This window comes from Odocoileus virginianus, unplaced genomic scaffold (assembly GCF_023699985.2).
Source record: "Odocoileus virginianus isolate 20LAN1187 ecotype Illinois unplaced genomic scaffold, Ovbor_1.2 Unplaced_Contig_27, whole genome shotgun sequence".
Taxonomy (NCBI): Eukaryota; Metazoa; Chordata; class Mammalia; order Artiodactyla; family Cervidae; genus Odocoileus; species Odocoileus virginianus.
Window position 1 is genome coordinate 747,007 of NW_027224344.1, and position 23,839 is coordinate 770,845.

Genomic DNA, 23,839 nt, shown 5'->3' on the forward strand with positions numbered 1-23,839 from the left:
ATGTGGATGGACCACATTCCATTCATCCATTGGTTGTCAATGGACACTGGGGTGGCTCCCCTCTCTTGGCGACTGTGAACAGTGCCACTGGGGACATAGGTGGACAGATGTGGCAACATCATTTTTAAAAATATAAAGCCAGGTGGCCCAGGCCTTTTCCTTTCTTTTCTGCAATGACCTCTCTGCCAACTAGAAGTCTGTTGCAGCCAGAGCATGCTGGCACCCATGCCAGCATCAAGCTGTGGCAGTGAGCCAGGTGAGCAGAAACTCAGGCTTTTCTCCAAGTCGAGAGATGGCAAAGGCCCAGGGACGAGACCCTGGATGGTCAGGAGTGGGGGTCCAAACCTCTTGCCCCACACATCTACCCTGGCCCTATCTGGCTCTGCATGTGGTCTCCACCCCAGGGATGGGGAGGGGGACCAGCCCCCCCAGTTGCAACGGCAGTAAATGGCCCCTCCTCCAGCTGCTGAGGCCCCTACGCCCCAACACAGCCTGTGGCTATCAAAGTTGGGTCTTTGTGCACAGGGGTGGGAGACTCGTTAGCTCCAAAGGAGACCACAGTCCTCATGTGTCTGGGCCCTTGAACATTGCACCATTTAGGGGTTCACCTGGCACCCCAATTCAGATAAGGAAACTCCTTCCTAAAGATAACAAACTTATCAATCCGCAACCCAAGGCAGGGTGGAGATGAGCCCTCTGGGGACTTGGGAGGGGATTTCCCGGGAAACCCCCTGGGGTCTATCCTCCAGGGGTCTGAGTGGGCACCTGCCCTGTGAGTGGAGGGCAGCGGATGGTGAGGGGGAGTCAGCGTGCAGGGTTGTGAGGCTCCGCGGTGTCCACAGAGGCTCTCTGGGCGCAGTTTGGTGACAAGGCCTGTGTCATTATACGGGCTGAGCCCTGGAGTTCAGGCGCCAGAGGCGGCAGCTGCCAGGCGGTTCTAAATGCTCTGTAAATATTGTTGACAGCAAATTAGGATACAACGGAGAAAGTTAAGCATGACTGGAACTTCCTCTGTCCTAAGACTGACTTTCTCGATTCTTAAACCTCAGTGAATGTTTAAGTTCAGCCAGAGAATGTCCTCATTAGAATTATTCTTATATAGAATTCCTCTTTCTAAAGAGAAAAAAATAAGGCCAAGAAAAATACTTTTCTTCATTAAACTGATCACAAAAACAATAGGATTTAAGAGATTTGAGTTTCGTTAGGTTTTCTTCAGTCTGACCCATGCCTCAGATTTTAAATACAGATGCGATAATGACTGAAGTTGTCATCACCAGTGGCAGGCAGACAACAAACCATGTGTGAACTCTGGGCTGTAATGTGCCAACTACTTCCCTAAAGGGCCTGCAGATTTTGGGGTCATTAGGGGAAACAGGAGACACACTTGTGGAGGGAAACATAAGCAGAGTGGCATCACTTGGTTTATTGTATTCTGAAGTGTCATGGGGGGCCAGGGAGGGGTGCTGAGAACAATCCTGCTTTATCAGCAGTTCTAAAGCCTTATCACCTGAGATTTGCATTCTGGAAACAAAATCATGATTGCAGTATTAGTACATATGTCCTGTGAGATCTGGTTTCCGGCCCTGGTGGATGGCTGGACTAACCTGATTTGAGGTCACAGAGAGAAGACACCAGACAGCAAAGGAGCCCAGACACGGGCTCAGCCGGACAGCCAGGCTCGGCCTGACAGCTCCTCTGGGGATCAGGAATCCCTGTTGTTCAGGGTCTCGCCAGCTCCAGGCTCCCGGTAGGCCCCATCCAGGGTGGCCCTGGGTCTGCTCCCCTCACCGCTCATCGTCCCGCCCGTAGTTAATTGTCTGCAGGGCCTGGGCAATGAGCACCGCCATCTCCCGCGTGCCTGCAGCAACCACCCTGCATGACATGAGGTCCAGTGGCCCGCCTGTGGACAGAGGGACAGGGCATCGGGTGAGGGGTTAGCCTCAGCCCTGCTCTGCCTGACCCGGCCCATCCAGCCTGTAGGCCCAGTGTGTCCTGAGGCTGTGCTAGGGAATACCAGCTTCAGGTGCAGTGCCTGAGGCTCAAGACAGGAGACAGTTCTCAATCTCTGTGTGCTTGGGGCACCGGGGATCCCGTAGGCCTGGGGAGGCTGGGGGGTGACCTTTCTGACAGGCCCCTGAAATGGATGCTCTAGGCACCAGATATCTGGGGAAGGATGAAGGACCTCAGCCTCCTGGAGGTGTGAACAGGCCTAATGGACTCGTTGGAGACCTTGGTGCACACGTGTGTTTGTGTGTGCTTAAAACCTGGAGCCCCTGGTGCATGTGGGTATTTGCAAGTGCATGTGCTCATGTGGTCACATCCAGGAGACCTTGGTACACATGCATGTTTGTGTGTGCGTGTGCTTGTGGTCATGTCTGGGAGACCTTGGTGCACATGCACGTTTGTGTGTTTGTATGTGCTCACATGGTCATATCTGGGAGATTTTGGTGCACATGTTATGTTTGTGTGTATGCATGCTTGTGTACTCACATCCAGGACAGACATGTCTTCAGCTGAGATGGGCCTCCCTGTCCTTGATGCCCAAAGCCAAGGCGTCTTCACATCATGCCCCACCCCCCTGCAGTTCCACCAGGCCCCAAGGAGAAGGAGCAACAGGGAAGGGCCAGCACAGGCCCCAGAGGTTATTCGGGAGCCTGGCATGTCCACAACAGGCTCTGGAGCAAAGGTGGGGGAGAATGGGCTCCACTAGAAACCTGACGTAAGAGGTGGCTGCATGGGCGTCCCTGGAGCGGGACTTGCCCCTGTGGGGCCAATCACTAGGGTGGTGACCTCAAGGCAGAGGGATAGGTCACCTCTTGGCTCACCAAGTAAAACCTCATCATTAGATTGGGGGGCACATGGCCAGCTCTGCAGTCTTGGTGGACGTGAGAGCTTAGAAAACACTGCCTGCCCTCCCCCCACCCCACCCCTGAGTCCTGACCCTAGGTTCATTTTCACAAGAGGAAGAGGGAGAAGCCCTCTGGCCTGGCCCACTGTCCTCCCGACCCATCTGTCAGGAGAGGAGGGAGGATGTCCGTCTGAGCTTGTGGGTCTGTCTGGGGGACACACCCCTAGGGACAGAGAGCAGCGTGATGGCCAAGCTCACCTGATGTGTCCATCACAACGCCCCCGGCTTCCCTGATGATGACGGTGGCTGCAGCCAGGTCCCAGCAGTGCAGGCCAAACTGGTAGTAGGCGTCGGCGGTGCCTGCAGCCAGGTGGCAGAGCGCCAGGGTGGAGCTGCCGATGACACGAACCCTGCCAGACAGGAAGGGGGTGAGCACACTGAATGGCCCTGCTCCAGAGGTGCCCCTTGAAGGTCCCCTGACTCAGGAGCTGAACAGGAGCCCAGGGCCTCTTCCCACAAGCTCTACTCTGAGCTCTGGGCCCAGAGCCGTGCTGCCCAACAGAAGCACCTGTGCTGACGGACCAGCCTCAGTTGCAGAGCCTGAAGTGTGGCTGGTGCTGCAACGGAAGAACTCAGCCTTCACTCTGCGAACCCTTGATGACCTTGGATTTAGACCACGTGGAGCGGCTGCTGTCACAGGGCAGACCCAGGGGAGACTGAGGGGGTGGGGCATCGCTGATGTCACAGGGGTGCTGAGCTCAGGGCCCTGCCCCGACCCGGGGCTGTGGATCGGCTGGCATGTGTGTCCCCTGCTCCCGCCCAGGGGGTAGCTGGCTGCTGTGCCTGTCTGGGGGTCCCAGGAGGGGAGGTGTACCCGTGGGCCCCTGCATGGAGCAGCCTCTCCATGTTGCTCAGGAACAGCTTGAGGGTCGCGGGGTCCCGTCTGGGTCCGATTTCTGTCAGAACCAGGGCCTTGGACAGGTCTGCGTGGAGAGAATACCCGACCCCCCCATTAGCAATGTCATAGCGCGGTTCCCACCACACAGTCAGGGTTCTCCTTGAAGTGAATGTCGCACCCGCCTCCTACTCCTGCTCACACCCCATGTCCTCCCTTCATGGTTGATGCTGCAGAGGTTTCTGACCTGGAAAAGGGAGGTCGGGCTGACAAGTCACATCCTGACTCTTACCTCCCAGGCCCCAAAAAGGCCTGGATGCCAGGGGAGTGACCTCCCAGTCCTCTCGTTCTAGGGACGCATAGCACGGAGGAACTTGGAAGGGTATGGTGGTTACAAAACCAGCATCACTCACTCACAGAAACAAAGTGACTCCAAACAAGGAGGAAAAAAAAAATGCCTCATCAAATAAATCTGCCTTAAAAGCCTTTCTCCTGCTGCTGTGATGACAAAGATGGAAACATCACTCCCAAAGAGGAGGTGACATCTAAACAACGTCTTTGGAAAGGGGTCCCCGAAAGTAATCCCCCACACACCCCCACATGAGGGAATGCTGCTGTGTGGCAGCCAGATGCAGGCAACTGAACTGGCTGACTCCCTGTGGGGCTGTAGCACCATCCCTACTTGGCCACAGACCCCCTCACACCCAGATTTCATGTCCTGTGCCCTCAGGCCTTGGGGCTCACCCGCCTGTGTGTTTGGTTGAGAAAATGAAGCCCCTCCATGAAGTGGAGGAAAAACTTGCCCAAAGGTACCCCCACTCCTGCAGTCACCTCCCACCAGGGATAGACCACCTGGAGGAGACACTGATACTATTGTTGTCGTTCAGTTGCTCAATCATGTCGGATTTTTTGCAACCCCATGGACTGTAGCCCACCAGGCTCCCCTGTCCTCCACAGTCTCCTGGAATTTGCTGGAATTCTTTTTGCCTTTTCATACTGTTCATGGGGTTCTCGTGGCAAGAATACCAGAGTGATGTGTCGTTCCATCCTCCAGCGGACCATGTTTTGTCAGAACTCTCCACTATGACCCATCCGTCTTGGGTGGCCCTGCTGGGCATGGTTCATAGCTTCATCGAGTGATGCAAGCCCCTTTGTCATGACAAGGCTGTAATCCATGAAGGGGCCATGACTTCTAACCATTTGAAAACCTTTTTCTGGCTGAGGATCAGAGCGAGGGTGTCTTGAGAGAGGTTTCACAGCCTAGAGGCGAGGGAGGCAAGTCCTCAGGCCTGAAACGCGGCCTCACTACTCCAAGCCTTCACCTCTGAGCAGCGAGCACAGGCCTGGCAGTTCCCCCTGGCACCGTGGCCCATCGCGTCACACGCGTGCTCATCCGCGCCTCCAGATCCTTACAGGCCGTGAGTCCCTCACGTGAAAAGTAATATTAGCCGTCCTACCTCACTGAAAAGCCCAGAACTAGACAGAAAGCAAGCTGGGGGCTGGGAGGAGGGGCACTTGGACTGAGCCCAGGACCCCAGAACTGCTCAGGTTACATCAGTTAATTTCATGTCATGTGACCGTCATTTCAATACTTTATGTTCTAAAGAAACAAGTAACTGGGGGAAAAAAACGCTGTTGAGAATCCTGGAAAGACCGCCATGGACACCCACGTGACTTCTTCCAAATATCCTCTGACAGAAACAGCAGCTTGGAGAGTAAAACACAAAAAACAGACGAACCCATGCACAAAACCTGGCCACACCCGGCACTTCCCCATGCCGACACCAGGGGGCAGCAGACGCCCGTCGGCGACACGGCCTCGCGGCCCGGAGTGGGGGCGGGGGAGGAGAGAAGGTGGCGGGTCTCCTGGACCGAGAGCAGTGAGTGAAGTGAAAAGTCGCTCAGTCGTGTCTGACTCTTTGCGACCCCATGGATCCAGGCCAGAATACTGGAGTGGGTAGCCTTTCCCTTCTCCAGGGGATCTTCCCGACTCAGGGATCGAATCCAGGTCTCCCTCATGGCGGGAAGATTCTTGTACCAGCTGAGCCACAAGGGAAGCCCAAGAATACGGGAGTGGGTAGCTTGTCCCTTCTCCAGAGGATCTTCCCGACCCAGGAATCGAACCGAGAATCGGGAAGGACCCCGAGCAGGAGACCCTCAAAATCTGCAATAGACTGAGGGGCCAGGGGAGCACCTGATAGGGGGCGAGGTCTGAAGAGCGGGCGTCGACAGCCCCACAACCGCTTGTAACTGATGTTCCAGGGCTTCTCCGGGCAGGACCCACGGAACAGACACTCATGGGAGTGAACCCCACGCTCACTGGGCTGGAATCAGGGGCGCAGGACAGAGGAGATGACGGCCGCCGTGCGGGAGGGGCAGAGCCAAGCGTCCAAGGAGGAGCCAACTTTGCAGACACTTCACAAACACACCAAGAGAGGGAGCCCCAGAGCCACGAAGTGACAGAAAGTGCCTTCCCCCGCCTACCCGATCCCCTCAACTTCCAGAGCTCAGGACTACAAATTTTTCAAGTAGCAAGAATGTAGAAGAATGATATTTGAATCTCCTATGCCATTATCACAAGAAGAAAGAGAACAGGAAGCAGAATAACATCTCTCCAGTTGACTAAAGATTTCCTGAAAGATCTGCCAACAAAATAGAAGCAGCTACAAGTGAAAAATGGAGAATGTACGGGAGAGCATCACTCATAAGTACAGGGGAGGGGTTCCAGGAGAAATCAGGGAAGAAAACTTTCAGAAAAGAAAGTCAGACTAAATGAATAAGATAAACACACATGATGGGGCTTCCCTGGTAGCTCAGCTGGTTAAGAATCTGCCTGCCAGGCAGGAGACCGGGGTTCGATTCCTGGCTGGGCAAGATCCCCTGGATAAGGGAATAGCTACCAGTCCAGTATTCTTGCCTGGAGAATTTCATGGACAGTTCCATGGAGAATTCCATAGGGTTGCAAAGAGTCGGAGTTGATTTTGAGTGACTAAACACAAACAAACACAATATATCATGCTTTACAAGAAATGTACTGTGAAAAGGAGAAAATTTTCAAAAATTAAAAAATTGGTAGAAAGGTTTAAACCTTTAAACCTTTCTCTTAAAGGTTTAAGAGAAAGTGACATATTGGAATGGACATGTACACACTGCTATATTTAAAATGGATAACCAACAAGGACCTACTGTATAGCACAGGGAACTCTGCTCAATGTTATGTGGCAGCCTGGATGGGAGGGGAGTTTGGGGGAGAATGGATACATGTATATGTATGGCTGAGTCCCTTCACTGTTCACCTGAAACTATCACAACATTGTTAATCAGCTACACTCCACCATAAAATAAAAAGTTTAAGAAAAGACAATGCTGAGATAAAAAGAGTGACAGAAAGATGTGTACTGAAATGTTGGCTAAGGGGCTTCCCTGGTGGTTAAATGGTAAAGATTCCACCTGCCAATACAGGAGACACGGGTTTGATCTCTGGTCCATGAAGATCCCACGTGCCACGGAGCAACTATGCCCGTGCTCCACAACTATTGAGTCTGTGCTCTAGAGCCCAGGAGCCACAACTATTGAGCCCACACACCCTAGAGCCTGAGTTCTGCAACAAGAGAAACCACCACAGCGCCCACACACAGCAAGGAAGAAAAGCCCCTGCTTGCTGCAACTAGAGAAAAGCCTGTGCAGCAATGAAGACCCAGCACAGCCAAAGATAAATAAATACTTTAGAAAACATTGGCTACAAAGTGCCTGCAGAAACGTATCCCAGCCTCAGCAACAGGTCACAGCTGGCTGATTCTGTGCAAAGACCCAAGTTCCTCCTTTGATTACGGCTCTCATTCAGGGCACCAGCCCTAGGGCCCTTTTCGAGCAGTAGAATGCAGGATGTAATGTAACCCTCACAGCTGTCGTCAGTGCCTCCCTGCATGTATGAACACCGAGGTTCCAGGAGCACAGGTGACCAGTCACACACGTAACCTATCACAGTTGGGACAAAGCCAGGTGTGTAGACATCCAAGGGCTGTGCAGCTGAGAGGAACATCCTGTCACCTCCGGTGCAAACCAAGTCACCCGGCACACAGAGGACAAGCAGGGCGGAAGCTGTCACCCTGGACTACATGAGTCAGAGTCTTAAAACAATTGCGGGAGAGCTCTGGAACAGAGCATGGAAAGACTTGGGCTTCCGTCTTGCAGAGGGGGCGGATGGTGGGTGTGAGCCGTGGGAGGAGGGCTGGATACGGGAGGGTCTAGGAGGGGCGTGAGCGTGGGCACCGAGCCGCCTGTCACAGCACATGAATGTGGAACAAAGGTCACCCACGAGTTTAACAACGCGCTCCCTCACCCCAGCGTTACACAACCGACTGCCTGGCCGCTTCTGGCAGGCGAGGCTGTAATTAACGCTGCTGTCTACACGGCCAAGCCAAACTGTCCTGGGGCGGGAGCCGGGGGCCGGGCAGCAAAGGCAGTGGCTGGTCCGTGGTCCTACCCCACCCACCCTGCCCAGCCCCTGTAATGTTCCTCCCATCCCCACCCACACTCTGGGCACTCAAGACCTCCACGCCGCCTGCCCGCCCTTGGTCCTGCTTGGCCTGTTCTCCACATGGTGGTCATCTCCCCTGCAGGCCTGCTGCTCATGGTCATGGTCATGGGGCTGCCATCCCCTCTCCCCTAGCATGGGGATCCACATGGTTTGCCCTCACTGGAGCTCAGCCTGGTGGACCTGGCCTGGGCTGGAGGCCCATCTCCCCACTGCCGTGGGGAGCTGTGGGCAGGGACACCCCTGACCCCTCTCACTGCCTCTCAGGCCAGCTTGCCACACAGACTGTGAGCCTAGCAGCAGGCCCTCTGTAAAGGCCACCGTGTCCTCTGTCCTACTCCAGGAATGACAAGGGCTGGCAGCATCTGCACAGTGTATGACACAGCTCACGATAAGGTTACCCTGGCCAGCAGTGTTCTCACAAGAACCAAAGTCAACTGCATCTGGGAGCCACAGTCCCCACCCAGGTGCTGAATGCCAGAGCATGCCTCTGACTCTGCCCTCGCCCTGGCCGGCTCACCGGGACCACTCGGGAACAGGTGGCTGGGACCCTTTCCTCGTTTGGGATGAAAGGTGAGTGAAGAACAGACCCAGCCCATCAAAGGCTCCTGGCCACAGCCAGGGAAACACAGAGACACAGGCTGGCTCGACGTCCAGTCCCACAAGGATGCGCTGTCCCCAATGACACTAGACCTCGGCAAGGGACCCCCGTGGCTGCCCGGAGAAGCAGTGACTCTTGACAGGTTCCTTTCCCATGAGAGGGCCCACCTGTCTCCCCGGAGACACGCAGTTGCTGACCGTTGCAGAAGGCACCCTGGCCCCTCCGGCCCGTGTACAGCCGCTCCTCCGTGCAGTGGTAAATCACCCCAAACTCCAGCTGTGGACAGGCAGGCAGGATGGAAAACAAAGAACGTGACACAGTGACCAAAGGCCACAAAGCTCCAGCTGTGACGCTAATGCAAGGGGTGTGGGTGAAAATTAGCTTTCAAAAGGGAGCTCAACAAATCAGAGTCCGCAGTCAAACCTAGACCTGAATGTGAAAGCAACTGTTCTTTTCTTAAATCACTACATTTAAAGATATATTTAAAGGAATAAGACTATATTTTAAATTGATATCGTAATTGAGCATTTCATTTTGATATTTCATTTCAGCATTACTGAAAGTAACTGGAAAGACTTCATTCTTCAAAAAGATCTCTTTTGTTTTTTTCTTGGGAGGTGAAAAAAGGTTCTCACAACTCCAATCAAACCCTACAAGAAACTCAAAATTGCTGACATGTGAACTCAGAATGTCTCTGGAGAGCTGAGATCATGACAGAACCGAGAGTGAGGGGGGAGGGGAAGCACAGGAAGAACTGTGGATTCCCGGAGGGGCTGGCCCCCCACCACACACACGTCAGGGCACACAGCCTCGGTCCCCAACAAGCTGGTATCCAGAGGAGGTGAGCCTCCTTACATCTCTTCCCCCACCCCTGGCCGCCTCTCTGTTCTGGGTTAAGAACAGCACATGTGCCTGCCCTGAGGTACGGAGGGCAGCCAACAGAGAGAGAGAAAATGGGAGAGACGCTGGCAGATACCCAAGAGGAATCTGGGCTGGCAGAAAAAGAACCCACTCCTGGAGGACCCCCAGTCAGTGTCCACCCAGAGCTGGCAGCACGTGAACTCCCCCTTCCCCTTTCCCATGACCCTGGCTTTATAGGGCTTCCCAAGATCAAGTCAGTCCTGGAACCGGGCTGGCCTCCCTGCACCCATCAGAGGCCGAGGCCTGGCTGGTCAGCGACCCTGCGGCCAGAATGAACCTTCCGCCTCTCTGTGCTTACTGCTCCACGCGCACATCTCAGTGACCACGTTTAACACAGAAATAATGTGAGTGACTGATTCCCTAACCAGGATCAACATTAAGACTCTCGCTTATCATCACCTTAAAAACTAAGTTCTTTCTCATGGGCAGGACTCTCTTCCTGCCCACCATCTGTGCTCACGCCGAGAGTGAGGACAGGACGTGAGACTCTAATGAGGGCTCCTTCTGCACAGCTCGAGCCCTCGACATAGGCAAGGGTAACTGTGGTGACTACGCGGAAGGAAAGGCCCTTCCTGCCTGTAATCTCTGAAGTTGACTAATGAAGCTAAAGCCTACATCCCGGCCTTCTCCGCAGGTCCCACAATGTGGCCCAGTTCCAGGGTCTGTGGGAACGGAGCGACAACCACGCTCTCACCCAACAGCAAGAGGAGGATGAAGGACTAACAGAATATTGGGACTAGAGATGTCCTCCCAAAATAGGAGCTTCTTTATTGTGTGACTCGATCACACGCCCCAGGGGTCAGATGGAGACTAACTGGGAACACATGCCCAGAATGTTCCTTACACCCGGCCCTGCTGCAAGCCCTGGGGGTTGCGGCCGGTGGAGCCCTGAACCCTCACAGCCTAAACCTTCACACCCCAAACCCTCACACTCCAACCCCTTATGCTCCAAACCCTCACACCCCAATGCCTCATGCCCCAAACTGGTTTGCACCTGTTTCCCTTCTTGGATTTGAAATCAATACCAGTCACAATGAAGGCTTAGTACAAGGACAGGAAAACAGGTTAGAATCAAGAAGTGAGATAAATAAACAGCAGCCAAGGGGCCAGGCAGCCAGGGCCCCACCCACCACGTACTTCCTGGTTCACAGCAAAGCCAATGCTCACCGCCACGGTCGGGAACCTGCAAAGGAGACAGATGGTTGATGCTGTAACATCATGGACTCGTGCAAAGTCAGCAGCCTCTGTGCAGCTGGAGGCAAAGATGACCTTTCTACAGCATGGCTGAGTTTGTTTTGTCAGAAGCTACTTCCCACAATGGCACCGAGTGCTTCCAAGACCAGCAAGCCGAGCTGACCTGTGGGACAGCGACCTTGACAGACAGCTGTATTGACAGTTGTTAGGATGGACAGTGACCACAGAGGACCCGGTTGAGAGCTTTCTGGTTCTCAGTGGCCAATGAGATGGAGGGTCCAGGTCTGAGACAACCAGGCCCTCCTGACACAAATCCTGTGTGAGGCTCACCCAGAACAGCAGGTGTGGTCGTGGCATGGAAGGCAGGCAGAGACCTCGCAGCCTGCTTGTGGGTTTACGTCTCCACAACCATCTCTCCTTTATGTGAAGACTGTCAGAGCTGAACAGGCAGGAACAAGGAAAGGCTGGTTCTAACCCAGAAGTCTTGGGACCAACCATTCCCAGGCTGTGGGGTGCCGTCCCTATGGGGCCACTCATGACACCCCATGGCCCAGCAGGGGTCCCCCACCCTCAGAAGGCCCTTCCCCACTTTCTCTAACCCTGACGCTGCAGGACACGAACAGGATAGGTCCTGTCAGAGCTGCAGGGTGAGAGTCACCATGGCCCTGTGACCCTGGACAGTGTCTGGAGACTAAAGGTCAGCCACAGAGCTTATTTCCCAAGTGACGCTCTAGTTCAGATTCTCTCTCTGGTCCTGGGGTAGACACATGGCCTTTGTCCACCTCGGGGCTTGGCCCCTTGTGTTCCCAACACCCACACACAGGCTCTACTCGGTGACCCACAACCTGGTCCATGTGCCCCCGGTCCCACATGACTCCCCAGGGTGTCATATGCTAATTAGAATTAGAGTCTGCTGGCACTGTTGGGGTCACCAGATCACTCTGTTCCACTGCCTCCAATAGGGCCAGCCATGACAAAATTCTCAAGGTGACTCTCATGCAGGAAAGGGTGATGATTCACATGACGGGCAGAATCACTTTCCACACTTACATGTAAACACTCCAAGTGAGGGCTCCACACCCCAGCCCACTCACCTCCTTACTGTAAGGAAGGAAGTGGGTGTCTGGGGTCATCTATAGGAGGCCCTCCCTAAGCATCCACTGCAGGGGTGGGGGGGACCTGGGCCCTCCCTGAGTATCTGGCTGGAGTGATGCAGGTCATGGGAGCCCCCAATGCAGGATGGGGACCTGGGACAGGGCAGGAGCTCTGGGGGCTGCACGCATGTCCTCGTGGGAGAGCTACCCTCTGTGGAAATCACGGAACCCTCGGTGTCCTTAGGGCCCTGACCAGCTGCACAACCCTGATGCCTGCCCCTGGTCAGTGCTTCTACAGCCAGGCTACACCATCATGGCCCCAGCTCACTCCCTTCCCCACGAGGGCCTCTGACCCCCCCCAAAACCTGCTGTTTGGGGCCAATATTTGCCATCAGATCAAGCTGGCAGCTGGCGGGTTTCTCACCCCCAAGGCCACTGTTCACACTGCATGTTCCTGAGGCTGCCGGACCAGACACCTTGTGTCATTTACAACCTGTCCGTCTCTCCAGGGGACTCCTTAAGGGTCCTTCTTAATTCAACCCAACGTTTAAATGTGACAAACACAATAGTTTTTAAACAAGTGAAGATTTCCTACATGCTTTGAATGAATCTCACAAATGGGAAACTTTAAAAGTATCAAGACTTGATCATCTTGTGAGTGAGACCAAAACCTGCAAGAGGTCTGCTGACTGGCTGCTGCCTCAAAAAATGCTGCTTTGGAAAAGACGGGTGTGCCCGCTTACCTGTGCACAAAGTTGCAGGTACCGTCAATGGGGTCCACAATCCAGGTGGGGCTGGGGGTGAGCACGCACTTGGCCCCGGCAGCTGCAGCCTCCTCTGCAATGAACCTGCAGTGGACAGAGCTCAGCCTGAGAAAACCTGTCAGGTACCCAAGACACAGCATTTCAAAGCCCAGCTGTGAGACCAGCGGGCTTCTTTGGGTCAAACAGGGGCAGGATATAGTGAGCTCTACTTCTGACCAGGGATGGAACCCCGGGGCCCCTTGTGCTGGGAGCTTGGAGTCTTAGCCCCTGGACCACCAGGGAAGTCCCTCATAGGCCTGTGGGAGGTACAGAGGAAAGAGCCCAGGGACAAGGTTCACAGCTTGAGACAAATTAGACCAACCCATTTCACTTTATTAGTTTTCTCGAAGAGTTGTTAAAAACCCTCCTTGTGATTTTTGACAGCCCGGTGCACCCAGACCTTCTCTTTGGCCAGTTTGTTGACTCTGTGACAAGGTCACCTTCAGTCCACCAGGGAGCCAGCTCATGGTCCTCAGCCTCAACTGTCAGGCCACAGCCCAGCTCCGCTGCCTGATGACACAGCGTGAAACCAGGGAGCCCATATCAAGTTGTTTCTTATTTTATCAAAGTCAAAGCAGTTGCAATCTATCTTTTTTTTTTTTGCAATCTATCTTTAATACTGTTTTGTGAAAGACTAAAAAAAAAAGGAAGAGCAAATAGTCCGAAAGAAAGTCCTTCTTAAGAAAGGGTGACAATCTTACATCAACTTGTTTAAGGGACATTTTAAAATACTTAGATATGCAGGGAAATGACAACATACTATTTTATCTTACAATACATATGCAACTTTTTTCTCATCACAGATTTCTCAATTTGTCTCTGATCTAAAATACTTTTAAATGCCCCTAAATTCTGGTGCTACTGCTAAGTGCTAAGTCACTTCAGTCATGTCCAACTCTTTGTGATCCTATGGACTGTAATCCACCAGGCTCCTCTGTCCATGGGATTCTCCAGGCAAGAATATTGGAGTGGGTTACCATTCCCTCCTCTAGGGAATCATTCTGACCCAGGGATGGAACCCACATCTCTTACCTCTCCTGCACTGGCAGGGGAGTTCTTTACCACTAGTGCCAATTCTGGTACTTTCTCTTAAATCTTAGTCATTGGGAAAAGACCAAGTCTGGCTTCGAGCTACTGAAAGATGATCTCAGATACCTGGATTTTCTAGGCAACGGAGCAGAGAGCAGTGTCCTGGAGCTGGCCCAGAACTGAGAATAGGGTGGGCAGAGCCGGCTGATCCGAGCAGCCAGCCCCCGCCCCATGTAGCCTGCAGCTTGGGGACCCTTGGCTCTTGTTGGGGGGTCGGGGGGCACCTGCATCCCTCAGGGCTTTGTCAGGGGGGCTGGAGAAGCTCCAGGGAGCTTGGCGCCCACCATGGGTGGGGGCCACTGCTCTGGGTGGACCAGATGGTCTTCTGAAGAGGATCCCCCATGTGACATGTTGACTTCTGCCCTGATATTCGGCAAGGAGTATGGAAATTCACACTGCGCAAATGGATACCAGGCCCCATGTTAACACAACAGTGGATCCAAACCACCGGGAGCTGGCATGTGATTCCAGGATTCAGCCTGTCAGAGCAGTCTGACCGCAAAGTGCCAGAAGCCCTGGTACCATCTCTATGCGGAGCCCTGGTGCCATTACCACACAGAGCCCTGCAATGGCCAGAGCCTCTACCTGGACCCCCGTAGGCCCAGCCCTGACACCTCACTGCTCTTGGAGCCTCTGGATGACACATGGACGGAAGGAGCCCCTGGACCAGAACTTGTGGTGGTTCCTGAGCTGCACTCTCTCAGAATCCAACCCCTGGAACATGGTGGGGCTGGGGCGCCGAACTGCCGGCACTCCACCTGCATCTGCAGCGTTAATACTGAGTGACTGATTGACTGACTCCACATCTGTGTGGACCTGCATGGCTCAAACCCATACTGCTTACGGGTCAACTGTGATTCCTTGGAGGTTGCCAGTTAATTTAGATTTTTATAAACTAAGAAATCAAACATTTCAGAGCCTGTAACTATTATAACAGATGTCAAGGTCCTGACTTTACACCAAACAAAGAAACAGGAAGAGATGCTGAAACACAAGGGTTGCCAATAGGAATATGCATGTACACACCTACATACACACATCACACAAACACAAACACACTCACACAACACACACACACACACACACACACACCATACAACATACACACATATCACACAAACACACACATACCACACACACATACACACCATACACACATACACATGTACCCATACCACACACACACAACACACATGCACACCACACATGCACACATATACCAAACACACACACACAGCACATACATACACACTTACCCAACATACACATACTATACAACATACACACATACACATACCACATATACATACACACACCACACAAACATACACACCACACACACATACACACGTACAAATATCACACACACCATAACACACATATACACCATACAAACATATACCACATACACACAACATACACATACACATGTACACACACATACATACACACAGCATACACATACACACACCATACACACACCACACATGTACACACACACCATACACACATTCGCACACATACACACACAACACAAACACAAGCACACATAGTACACACCACGCACACACACGACCCCCGGGTGAGGCAGGTTAAAAGGAAGCAGCAGTGAGAAGGCTCGAGTGTGGACTGGCCTGTCCCCCAACCTTGGTCACTCGCCGGGCAGCTGAGGAGGGAGCCCCTCACCGGTCCAGATGGACAGCGGCCAGGCCGACACGTCATCTACACCCAAGAACCCAGTGACTGGGCTCCAGGGTGAGCGATTCCCTAAGGAAGGAGAGGACCCTCCTGCTCAGGAAGCCCCCTCCCTCCCCGAGGTCCAAGCGTCCCCCGGGGCCCCAGGTTCCCCCGGAACTAGACGCATAGTGCTGGATGAATGCCGGTCTTTCTCAAGGAAAAGATGAACAGTTGCATCAGATTCTCCATGCGGTGACTCATAAGGTCGGGGACACCTGTCCTGGAGAGCAGGTAGCCCTGGAGGACAGCCTTCCCTGGCTTGGGCTGGGGCTGCGTCTAGGCAAGTCTGTGCGGCCTGGGGGGACCTCGGGGGTGGGGTGGAGGAGTAGGGTGTGCCTACCTGTGGGAGGGAAATCTGGTCTGCAGCTCTTGCAGGATCAGGGCCTCCACCACGTGGTCCGTCTCTGTCACCAGGTCCGCGGCCGATGTCTTGGTTGAGACACGTTTTTCCTCAGAAAGGGCTTTTCTGATGATCTGCAATGAAAGTTGGGATGTGGGTGACACTGGCCGCCCCTTCCTGCTCCAGGGTTGGGCCCCTCCCCCATTGCCAGTGGACAGACAGGACAGATAGGCAGACGGGCAGTGCCAGGCTCTCTGTGGGTTCCTGGGAGCCTTCACTGCTGCCCCCTCTTTTCACAAGAAAGCACCTTATGGCTCCCATCACCCCTGATGGTGGCTCGCAGTGGCCTTGAGGACTGGCCTGGAGCAGAGACAACCAGACCTGAGAAGCCGGCCCTCCTTCCAGGAACAGAGCCCAGCCCAAGGTTGGTAGGCACCAAGCCACCTGGCGGCCCTGCCTTGGCCTCCTGTGAAGGCAGGTGTGGCCCTGGGCCCAAGGTTGGCCCAGAGGACATGAGGGGCATCGATGTGTGACCTCTGAGTCACGTCCTCAAAGGGCCACTGTTCGCTCAGTGCTTCCTCCTACCCATCACACTCCCCCCTTGCCATGATATGGGTGTGCTAGGGGGTCTGCTTCTGTCTCCTGGGTCAGAGCAATGGAGATGGGGCCCTGGGAGGCTTCAGGAAGCAGAGCCTGCCCCCAGACTATAATTGGATGGGGGTGAGGAAGGACCTCCACCTCTGATCCCCTCTCTGCAGGAGCCAGGCCATCCTCCCACCTCTGCGTCCTCAACTTCCCTGCCCCTTCTGCTTCACTGAGCCATCACTCACCCTCCAGCCCTCTCCCATGGGGGTCCTGTGGTCATCTGGGTGTTTTTTTTTTTCTGTGGGGGTGGGTGGAGTCGGGCCCCGGGCCACAGATCACGCAAAGGACTGTGAGTCGAGGAGGATGCCAAGCCTGTCCTTCTGTAAGGACTTCTTTTCCATTTCTACTAGCATTTACTATTGCCATCCTGTAATTGTTTCATTGTAGGCCCCTGTCCTTCAGCATGGGGCAGGCCACAACATACCTGCGTCCTCCACCACCCGTGGTGCCGCTCTGGCTAGCCCTCTTCACCAGCTGCTGCTCCCCTGGGCCCTGGACACGTCCTCTCATCCAGTTACATTCCCAGATATTCAGACCTCATTTCTGAATCATTGCCCCGAACTACGCTGCCCTTCAGACAAGCTGGCCGCCACTAGCCCCAGGGGTCCTTTTTCTCTCTCCTCTGAAGGTCCATCCACCCAAGGGGCTGAGGCCTCACAAAACTTAACAACTTATGGCAAAACCCGAAAATCTACTGCACACACGATATACAAACCTTAATACTAGGTTAACAAAGTTCAATTTCAGACATCTTCTACACTGAGAGGAGAGGTGGGGATAGTGTCTTAGAATGTAAATCCTTATCAGGCTCAATCAGTCTTGCCCTTTAGCCACAGTCCCATCCTTGGGGGATAATCTGTGGTATTCCAGGTGAATTACCCACTAAAACCCTTGACCACATCTGTTTTCTTCCTGTCTAAAGGATTTTAAACATTCTCATTCTGCCAGTAATAAGTTAGTGTGTGCTGTTTTTTAATTGATGTTTTTCAGCTACTCACTAACTAAGCCTGCACTTCACAGACCTCCTGGCCTGGGTCTCTCCCTCCAAATAACATTCTGTTAATGTTTAATAGATAAAATATGGGTCTTAAGTCACTGAAGCCTGAGTTTCAAACCCCATCAGCTCCAGTGTCTGGGGCTATCATTCAGACACATGACCAGACGTCTCTTTCTTGTCTGTGCACTACCTTGGTTCTGTGCTACTGTCTCCAAGTCGACCATATGGTTATCATCCATCCCCAAGGAGCAACTCATGTGAGCTCCAGAACCGTAGAGTACACTCGGAGAAGCCTGAGCAAGCGGGGTTTGAATAGGCAGCATCTTTCCTCTGCAGGTGTGGGCCAGGCAGTACTGTCACATTTCAGGTTCCAGACTTATGAGTGTGATGAGATGGTTAATCTTATGTGTCAGCTGGAGACCCAGATACTGTGTCAAATGTTATTCTGGGTGTCGCTATAAGGGTGTTTTTGGATGAGATGAGCATATAAATCAGTAAAACAGCTTGCCCTTTGGAACGTGGGTGGGCCTCATCCAGTTAGTTGAAGGCCTGAACGGACAGAAAACACAAACCCTTCTCTGTGTGAGAGAGCTCTCTACAGACTCCCCTGGGCCCTTGGCCCACATGTGCCAATGGGGATGCTGGGGCTGCTGCTGCCAGTGACTATTTCACAAGTTCTGTTTGGGCTGAGTTTTCAAATGTTGGCCAAAGTGTTACAATTGTCAATGCGGGTCACCCCCATCCTGTGGAAGCTGGGGGTGCCAGTGCAGGTGAGGCCAGCTGAGGCCAGGACTGATAGCAGAAACACTGAGCTCACCAGCCACTCCCTCCATCTGCAGGCAGGACAGATGGAGATCTCCCAGAGGAAATGCCAGGGCTTGACCTGCAATCCACCTAAGGAGAGCTCAGGGCGGACAAGCCTACTCTGTTTCAGGGCAGGACCCGGCCTAAGACACCAGCCCAGGCTGACAGCTCCCAAACTCTACTCTCAGCCTCTCCCGTGAACTCCCCACCACAGGGCTCCACGCAAGAAGAGATCCACTGGCAATTCAAGTTCAACAGCTCATAGCTCGGAACACAATATCTGACCTCCACCTCCAAACCTGCTCCCCACACCCCCACTCCACCCCCCCCACAGTTCTGGCAAATCCATGGACCAGTTTTTCAGGCCTGAATCTTGCAGGCGCCCCTGGCTCTTCTCACATCCGCCTCCAATCTGGCAGCAAACCTGCCTACAAAATCCAACTGCTTTACTGCCCTCTTCACCATCCGCAGTCAGACCCACCCTCACCCCTCACTCGGACAATTCTCACAGCTTCCATCGGAAGCTTCTGCCTGAAACCCCTTTGGTGTTGCAGGCCCCCCACCCAGCATCAGTCAGGTGAACTGAACTCCCCTTCATCTTGTAGGACTCCACACAGAACTCCAAACTGAACCTCAGTCATACTCAGAGCAAAGGTTAAAGTCCTTTCCAGAGTTATTCAAATATTTGTTGAGTGAATGAATATATTTCTAATCAGTTTAGCACCATTATTTTAAAAACAGAGGATCTCCAGGAAGTCAGTAAACACATAAAAAGGCACTTAAATTCTTTAGTCATATAGCACATACAATTAAAACTACCATAAAAATACTGCCTCAAACCCGTCACAGAGGCTAAAATGGAAAGACAACATCAAGTGTTGTCAGAGAATCCCCAACTGCTGCTGGGGAAGCGGGAACCCATGTGGCTGCCTTGGAAAAGCACCTGGTGGAATTTCCTACCCCATGACACAGCAATTTCACTCTTAGTGTTCATCCAGCTCCAGCATAAATGCATATGGACGTAACCAAAAGACACATGCAAGAGGGCTGGATGAGCAACGTCATTCCTAATCATTCCAAACTGGACATTGTACAAAGTCTCAAGAGTTGAGTGAATGAACTGTCATGTCCTCACTCACACAACAACGTATTACGTATAGCAGAGCCTCTCAACCAAGAACACCAGCTGGGGATTTGTTGAAGGTGCTTGTTCCTGGCCCCTCTTAGGACCAAGCAGGTAGGAACCTGGGGGTGGACTCAGCCGGCCACAAAGTCCCTCCTGGTGCTTCTCATGCACTTGAAGATGTGAGGACCACGTCTCCCCAGGGGCGAGACCCATGAGTAGCTATACCGAGGAGACCATCAAAAATTCTATTGGAAGATGGAAGTAGGTAGGTACACAGAAAACTAAGCAAAAGAAAAAAAAAATCCACTTTTTTTTAACTTTAAGGGAAACCACAAGTTGAGTAAGAAAGCAAAGAATGTGTAATACTGTAATACAACCATGCTGCTCGGCTTGACCTTGCGATACGTGTGGTCATAGCACGTGAGCCCAGGCACCAGTGGGACTGACAGGGAATGCAGCTACACAGCACAACAGCGTCTAATGTGGATGATGCAGAAAAGAGCTACTATTTAGAAGATGGGTGTAACTATCAGAAAACTGAAGACAGCAAGCTCTGGGGAAAAGGATGAGGATGACACAGGACAAGACACTTCTGGCTCCATGAGAGTCCCCTTAGTGGTATCTCACTTATCAAATGTCCCCATGTGAATAATTGATAAAAAATACAGTCACAAACCAGACAAGTGGGGCTGCTGGGTGAGAGCCCCCGCTGTGCCCCTATGCTCCAGGCAGCTTGAGGTGGACAGGGGGCACCCCACCTTAGAGTACACCAGGAAAGTTTTCCCTGTCTGACAGCTAGAATGTTAAAGGAAACGGACAGGATTCTCAAATTTGAGGGCAAGCCTAAACATTTATAGGAACCCACCAGTAACAAGCCTGAAGCCTAAATAAACTTTTAAAAGCTATTAGTAATCAATTTCAATGAGCCACCCTACAGAAAAGCTTGAATTAATCTTTCTAGTCTGCATAGAATGTACTACTAACTCATCATCATTTGAAGATATACAGTATGAAGCCATAACGTGAAAAAATACTACAGAAGGTTTTGCGAAGTGGTTAAAAACTTATTTGTATGTATCCTGTTATATTTGGGAGCATCTTAAAATGTATATTGTTGTGACCTTTTTTATTCTAAATAAACAATTTTTATGTCTAATTTTGAATTTTGTATATTTTTTCTTATAGAGGGCCCCTAAATTATTTAAATTTCAGCTTCAACAAAACCTGGATCTATGCTGCAGGACAACTTAAAAAACATAGTTTTCTTAGACACTTTTGCTCACACATCACATAAAAGATGATAAATACCCATTTTGATGAATATCCCTCTTTGTACTTGTGGTGGTAATGGGGGGGTGGCTGACATCACACTGTCCCCCAAAGCCCAGCAGCCAGGGCAGGGCTCCTGCAGCTGTGGGGCGGTTGGACTGGCCAGGATGCCCCCCCACCCCCCACCCCGAGGCACCTCAGGACTGGGTGGTGGAGAAGCAAGGACGCAGGGGTCCAGGCTGCCCTGACCTGAACCCATGACTGAGAGATGGAGGGCCACAGTCTCCTGGGAGCCAGTCCTCCCTCTGGCTCAGGAACTGAGCATACACAGCTGCGTCGGGGCAGCAGGATGGGAGGGGCAGACACAGGGGCTAGGAGGCCCCGGAACCTGCAGCAAACACACCTCTGGCTGAGGAGGACTCAGGGTGAGTGCTCAGCACCCTCTGTCCTCCCCACCCGGGGCTCACTGGCTACAGGCAAAGCTTTCTCCACTAAGCGCCTTGTGATGTTACTGCCAGAGCATCACTAAGGCACTCTGTCCCTCTTCACATGGGATAGGACGACCCTGGGTGGCTTCTGTCCAGTCCCAGCCTCAGACCAGACCACTGGCCCCTCCCCACCCCTGCTCTGGCCAGGCAGGCAGGGAGCAACAGCATAAAGCCCAGAAGGGAGGCTGCAGTCCTGGGCCTCCTGACTAGACCCCTAAGGGCAGAATCCTTACTGCACCCTCACCCTACTGTCAAAAAATACTTTTTCTGTTGTTCTTGGCAAGTTGCAAAAGCAGAAGAGATCTCTCAGATAAGTTAAACTTCCCAAGACCCTTAGAACGGGGCCTGCTGTGTTGCAAGTTCTGTGTAAGCACTTGCAAATTTGTTAAAAAAAAAAAAATGTTTCAAAAACCCTTCTGTTTCCTCGAGGATCTAAATTTGAAAAACTACAGAAACCCTGTAACAACCCAGCAGGGTTTACACAGTGGTGTCTGAATTTTAGACTGGCTTCTTCTCCAAGGCTAAAGGAAGAAAGTTGTACGGTGGAACCTAAAAGTTACCATTATACCCTGAGGACGCGCCTCCGGAGAGGAAGTAAGGGTTGGGGAGGGGCGGGGCAGTGCCCCCGCAAGCCGGCGGAGACCCGCTCTCCAGGAAGGACGTTAGCCCTGCAACCCCGAACTTCCTCAGGGTAGCAGGCGGGGTTGGGGTCCTCCTTCTCTCCAAGGATCAAGGCTCACAGCGCCCCTTGGAGTCGTGAGTCCTTCAAACTGCAGAGGAAGAGCCCCCAACACAGAAGGCGTCCACTAGTGTTGAAGTTAACTGTCAGGGGGACGAGGCACGGTGTCAGGGCACGGTGACTGTGCGCTGGGGACGCACTTCTACTGCAAAACTGGCGACAGCCTGACTTTAGAAAAGGAACTGCCACAGAGATAGGGCTCCTCCTCCGTCCACCTTCTGTTCCGATCGCGGCAACGCAGCCGTGCGCCTTGACGCGCCAGGGGGGACCTAGCCGTCCCTGCGCCCCGCCTCCTCCAGCGCCCCTAACTTGGCGCCGCACGTGGCCTAAGGACCCCAGGCGTGGGGCATCGAGGAAGGGAAGAGCGGAACATACACGAGAGCGCGAAGAGAGCGCTGCCCTTCGCAGGTTTCTTCGACTCTGCAGCTCTAGTTCATCCTTCCGGTGCGGGCAGCAGTTCCTCCATTCGCGCAGCGGAACCCTCTCGCCTCCGGACGCGCGAGGACAGACCGTCCGCCTGATCTCCACGCGCCGGGTTCGAACTCCGGGCAACCGCACCGCGTCCCGCCCCCTGGATCAAATCCGAGGCAGTCCGCGTGCCCTGACCCCCCTCCCCCAGCCAGGCCGCCATGCGCCCCCAGACCGAGGGACTCCGGGCGCCAGTCCTGGCGCGGGAGCGGCAGGTGCACAGGTGTGCCGGAGGCGCAGCGGACCCCTCGGCTGTTCGCGCCCCGCGCCTTCCTGTCCGCAGGGTCTCCGTCCGCCACGCCCTATACCCGAAGTGCCCCAAGTCCCCGTGCGCCCGCCGTGCGCCTTGGGCCGCTCTCACCTGTCCCGCCCGCAAAGCCAGCTGCACCGCCGCCTCGAAGCACTCCTCCCACGGGCCCCCGGCCGGCGCCTCCCCGTCTTCGCCGCTCGCCTTCATCGCAGCCTCCGGGCCTGCCGGCGCCCCCGGCCCCGACGCCAAGCTCTACGATCTCCCAGCGCCTCTGGCCGCTCCGCGCCTGGGCCGCGCCCGCCCGCGGGTGCGGACCTGCAGGGGGCGGGGAGCGGGAGGGGGCCGAGCTGGACGGGCGCCTGGCTGGGGAGCAGCGCCCAGAGCCCCGCCCCGCCCCGCCCCGAGACGAGCCGGGCGCCGCCCCTTTACAGCCCCGCCCTGTCCAGACCCCGGCCCCGCCCTTCTCCCCGAGCGCCACCCCACCCTGTTTCATCTCATCTGAATCCCAGTAGTGGACCCAGGGTGACGTCTGGCCATTCTCTCAACCTCGGGTGTGCCTGGTCGTCATCTGGACCACCCTCCTCCACACTGACCTGTGGACAGTGTATCTCAGAGACACTGGGACCATCCTAGGAAAGCGTTTGTTTGAATATAGAAGCCGTGCAATAACAGGGCGGGCTGTCAGGTGGGCTTGGGGTGGGTGGTGAAGTGTGGTCTGGGAAGGCCTCACAGAGGAGGGATGGGGTAGACGACCGGAGTGGGGAGGGGTAGAGGAGGCATCCACAGATGTAAAAGGGGAGAGTGTTGTTTCCAGGCAGAGGACATATTCCCAGGGCGATGTCGAAAGGTAGCAGAAGCAGACCCACACACAGGGTTCTGAGCATCTCTATTTCAGCGCTGTCGACTTGGCAGCGCTGCCCCCAGGGGACATTTGGCAACATCTCGGGACATTCCAGGCTGTTGCAACTGCAAGCACCTAGTGGATGGAGGCCAG

At 53.7% G+C, this 23,839-nt stretch overlaps 1 protein-coding gene across 1 annotated transcript; it reads right to left on the reverse strand.

The window, feature by feature from the left end:
* Window positions 1-1,403: 1,403 nt before the first annotated feature.
* Window positions 1,404-23,228, reverse strand: IMPA2 (inositol monophosphatase 2). Its single transcript, XM_020913711.2, has 8 exons — window positions 22,957-23,228; window positions 16,060-16,193; window positions 12,834-12,938; window positions 10,940-10,985; window positions 9,049-9,157; window positions 3,723-3,831; window positions 3,107-3,258; window positions 1,404-1,900 (listed from the first exon to the last, which is right to left on the reverse strand). Exons 1-8 carry the CDS (start codon window positions 23,050-23,052, stop codon window positions 1,785-1,787), a joined length of 867 nt encoding a protein of 288 aa, XP_020769370.1. The 5' UTR covers window positions 23,053-23,228; the 3' UTR covers window positions 1,404-1,784.
* Between the last annotated feature and the right edge of the window lie 611 nt (window positions 23,229-23,839).

Coding starts and splice junctions, on each gene's coding strand:
- IMPA2 (XM_020913711.2), bottom strand. CDS start 23,052: ATGAAGGCGAGCGGCGAAGACGGGGAGGCGCCGGCCGGGGGCCCGTGG. Junction 12,939..16,059: donor ACCAGATTTCCCTCCCACAG/GTAGGCACACCC, acceptor TGTCCACTGCAG/GTTCATTGCAGAGGAGGCTG. Junction 9,158..10,939: donor GCTTTGCTGTGAACCAGGAA/GTACGTGGTGGG, acceptor GCCTGTCCACAG/CTGGAGTTTGGGGTGATTTA.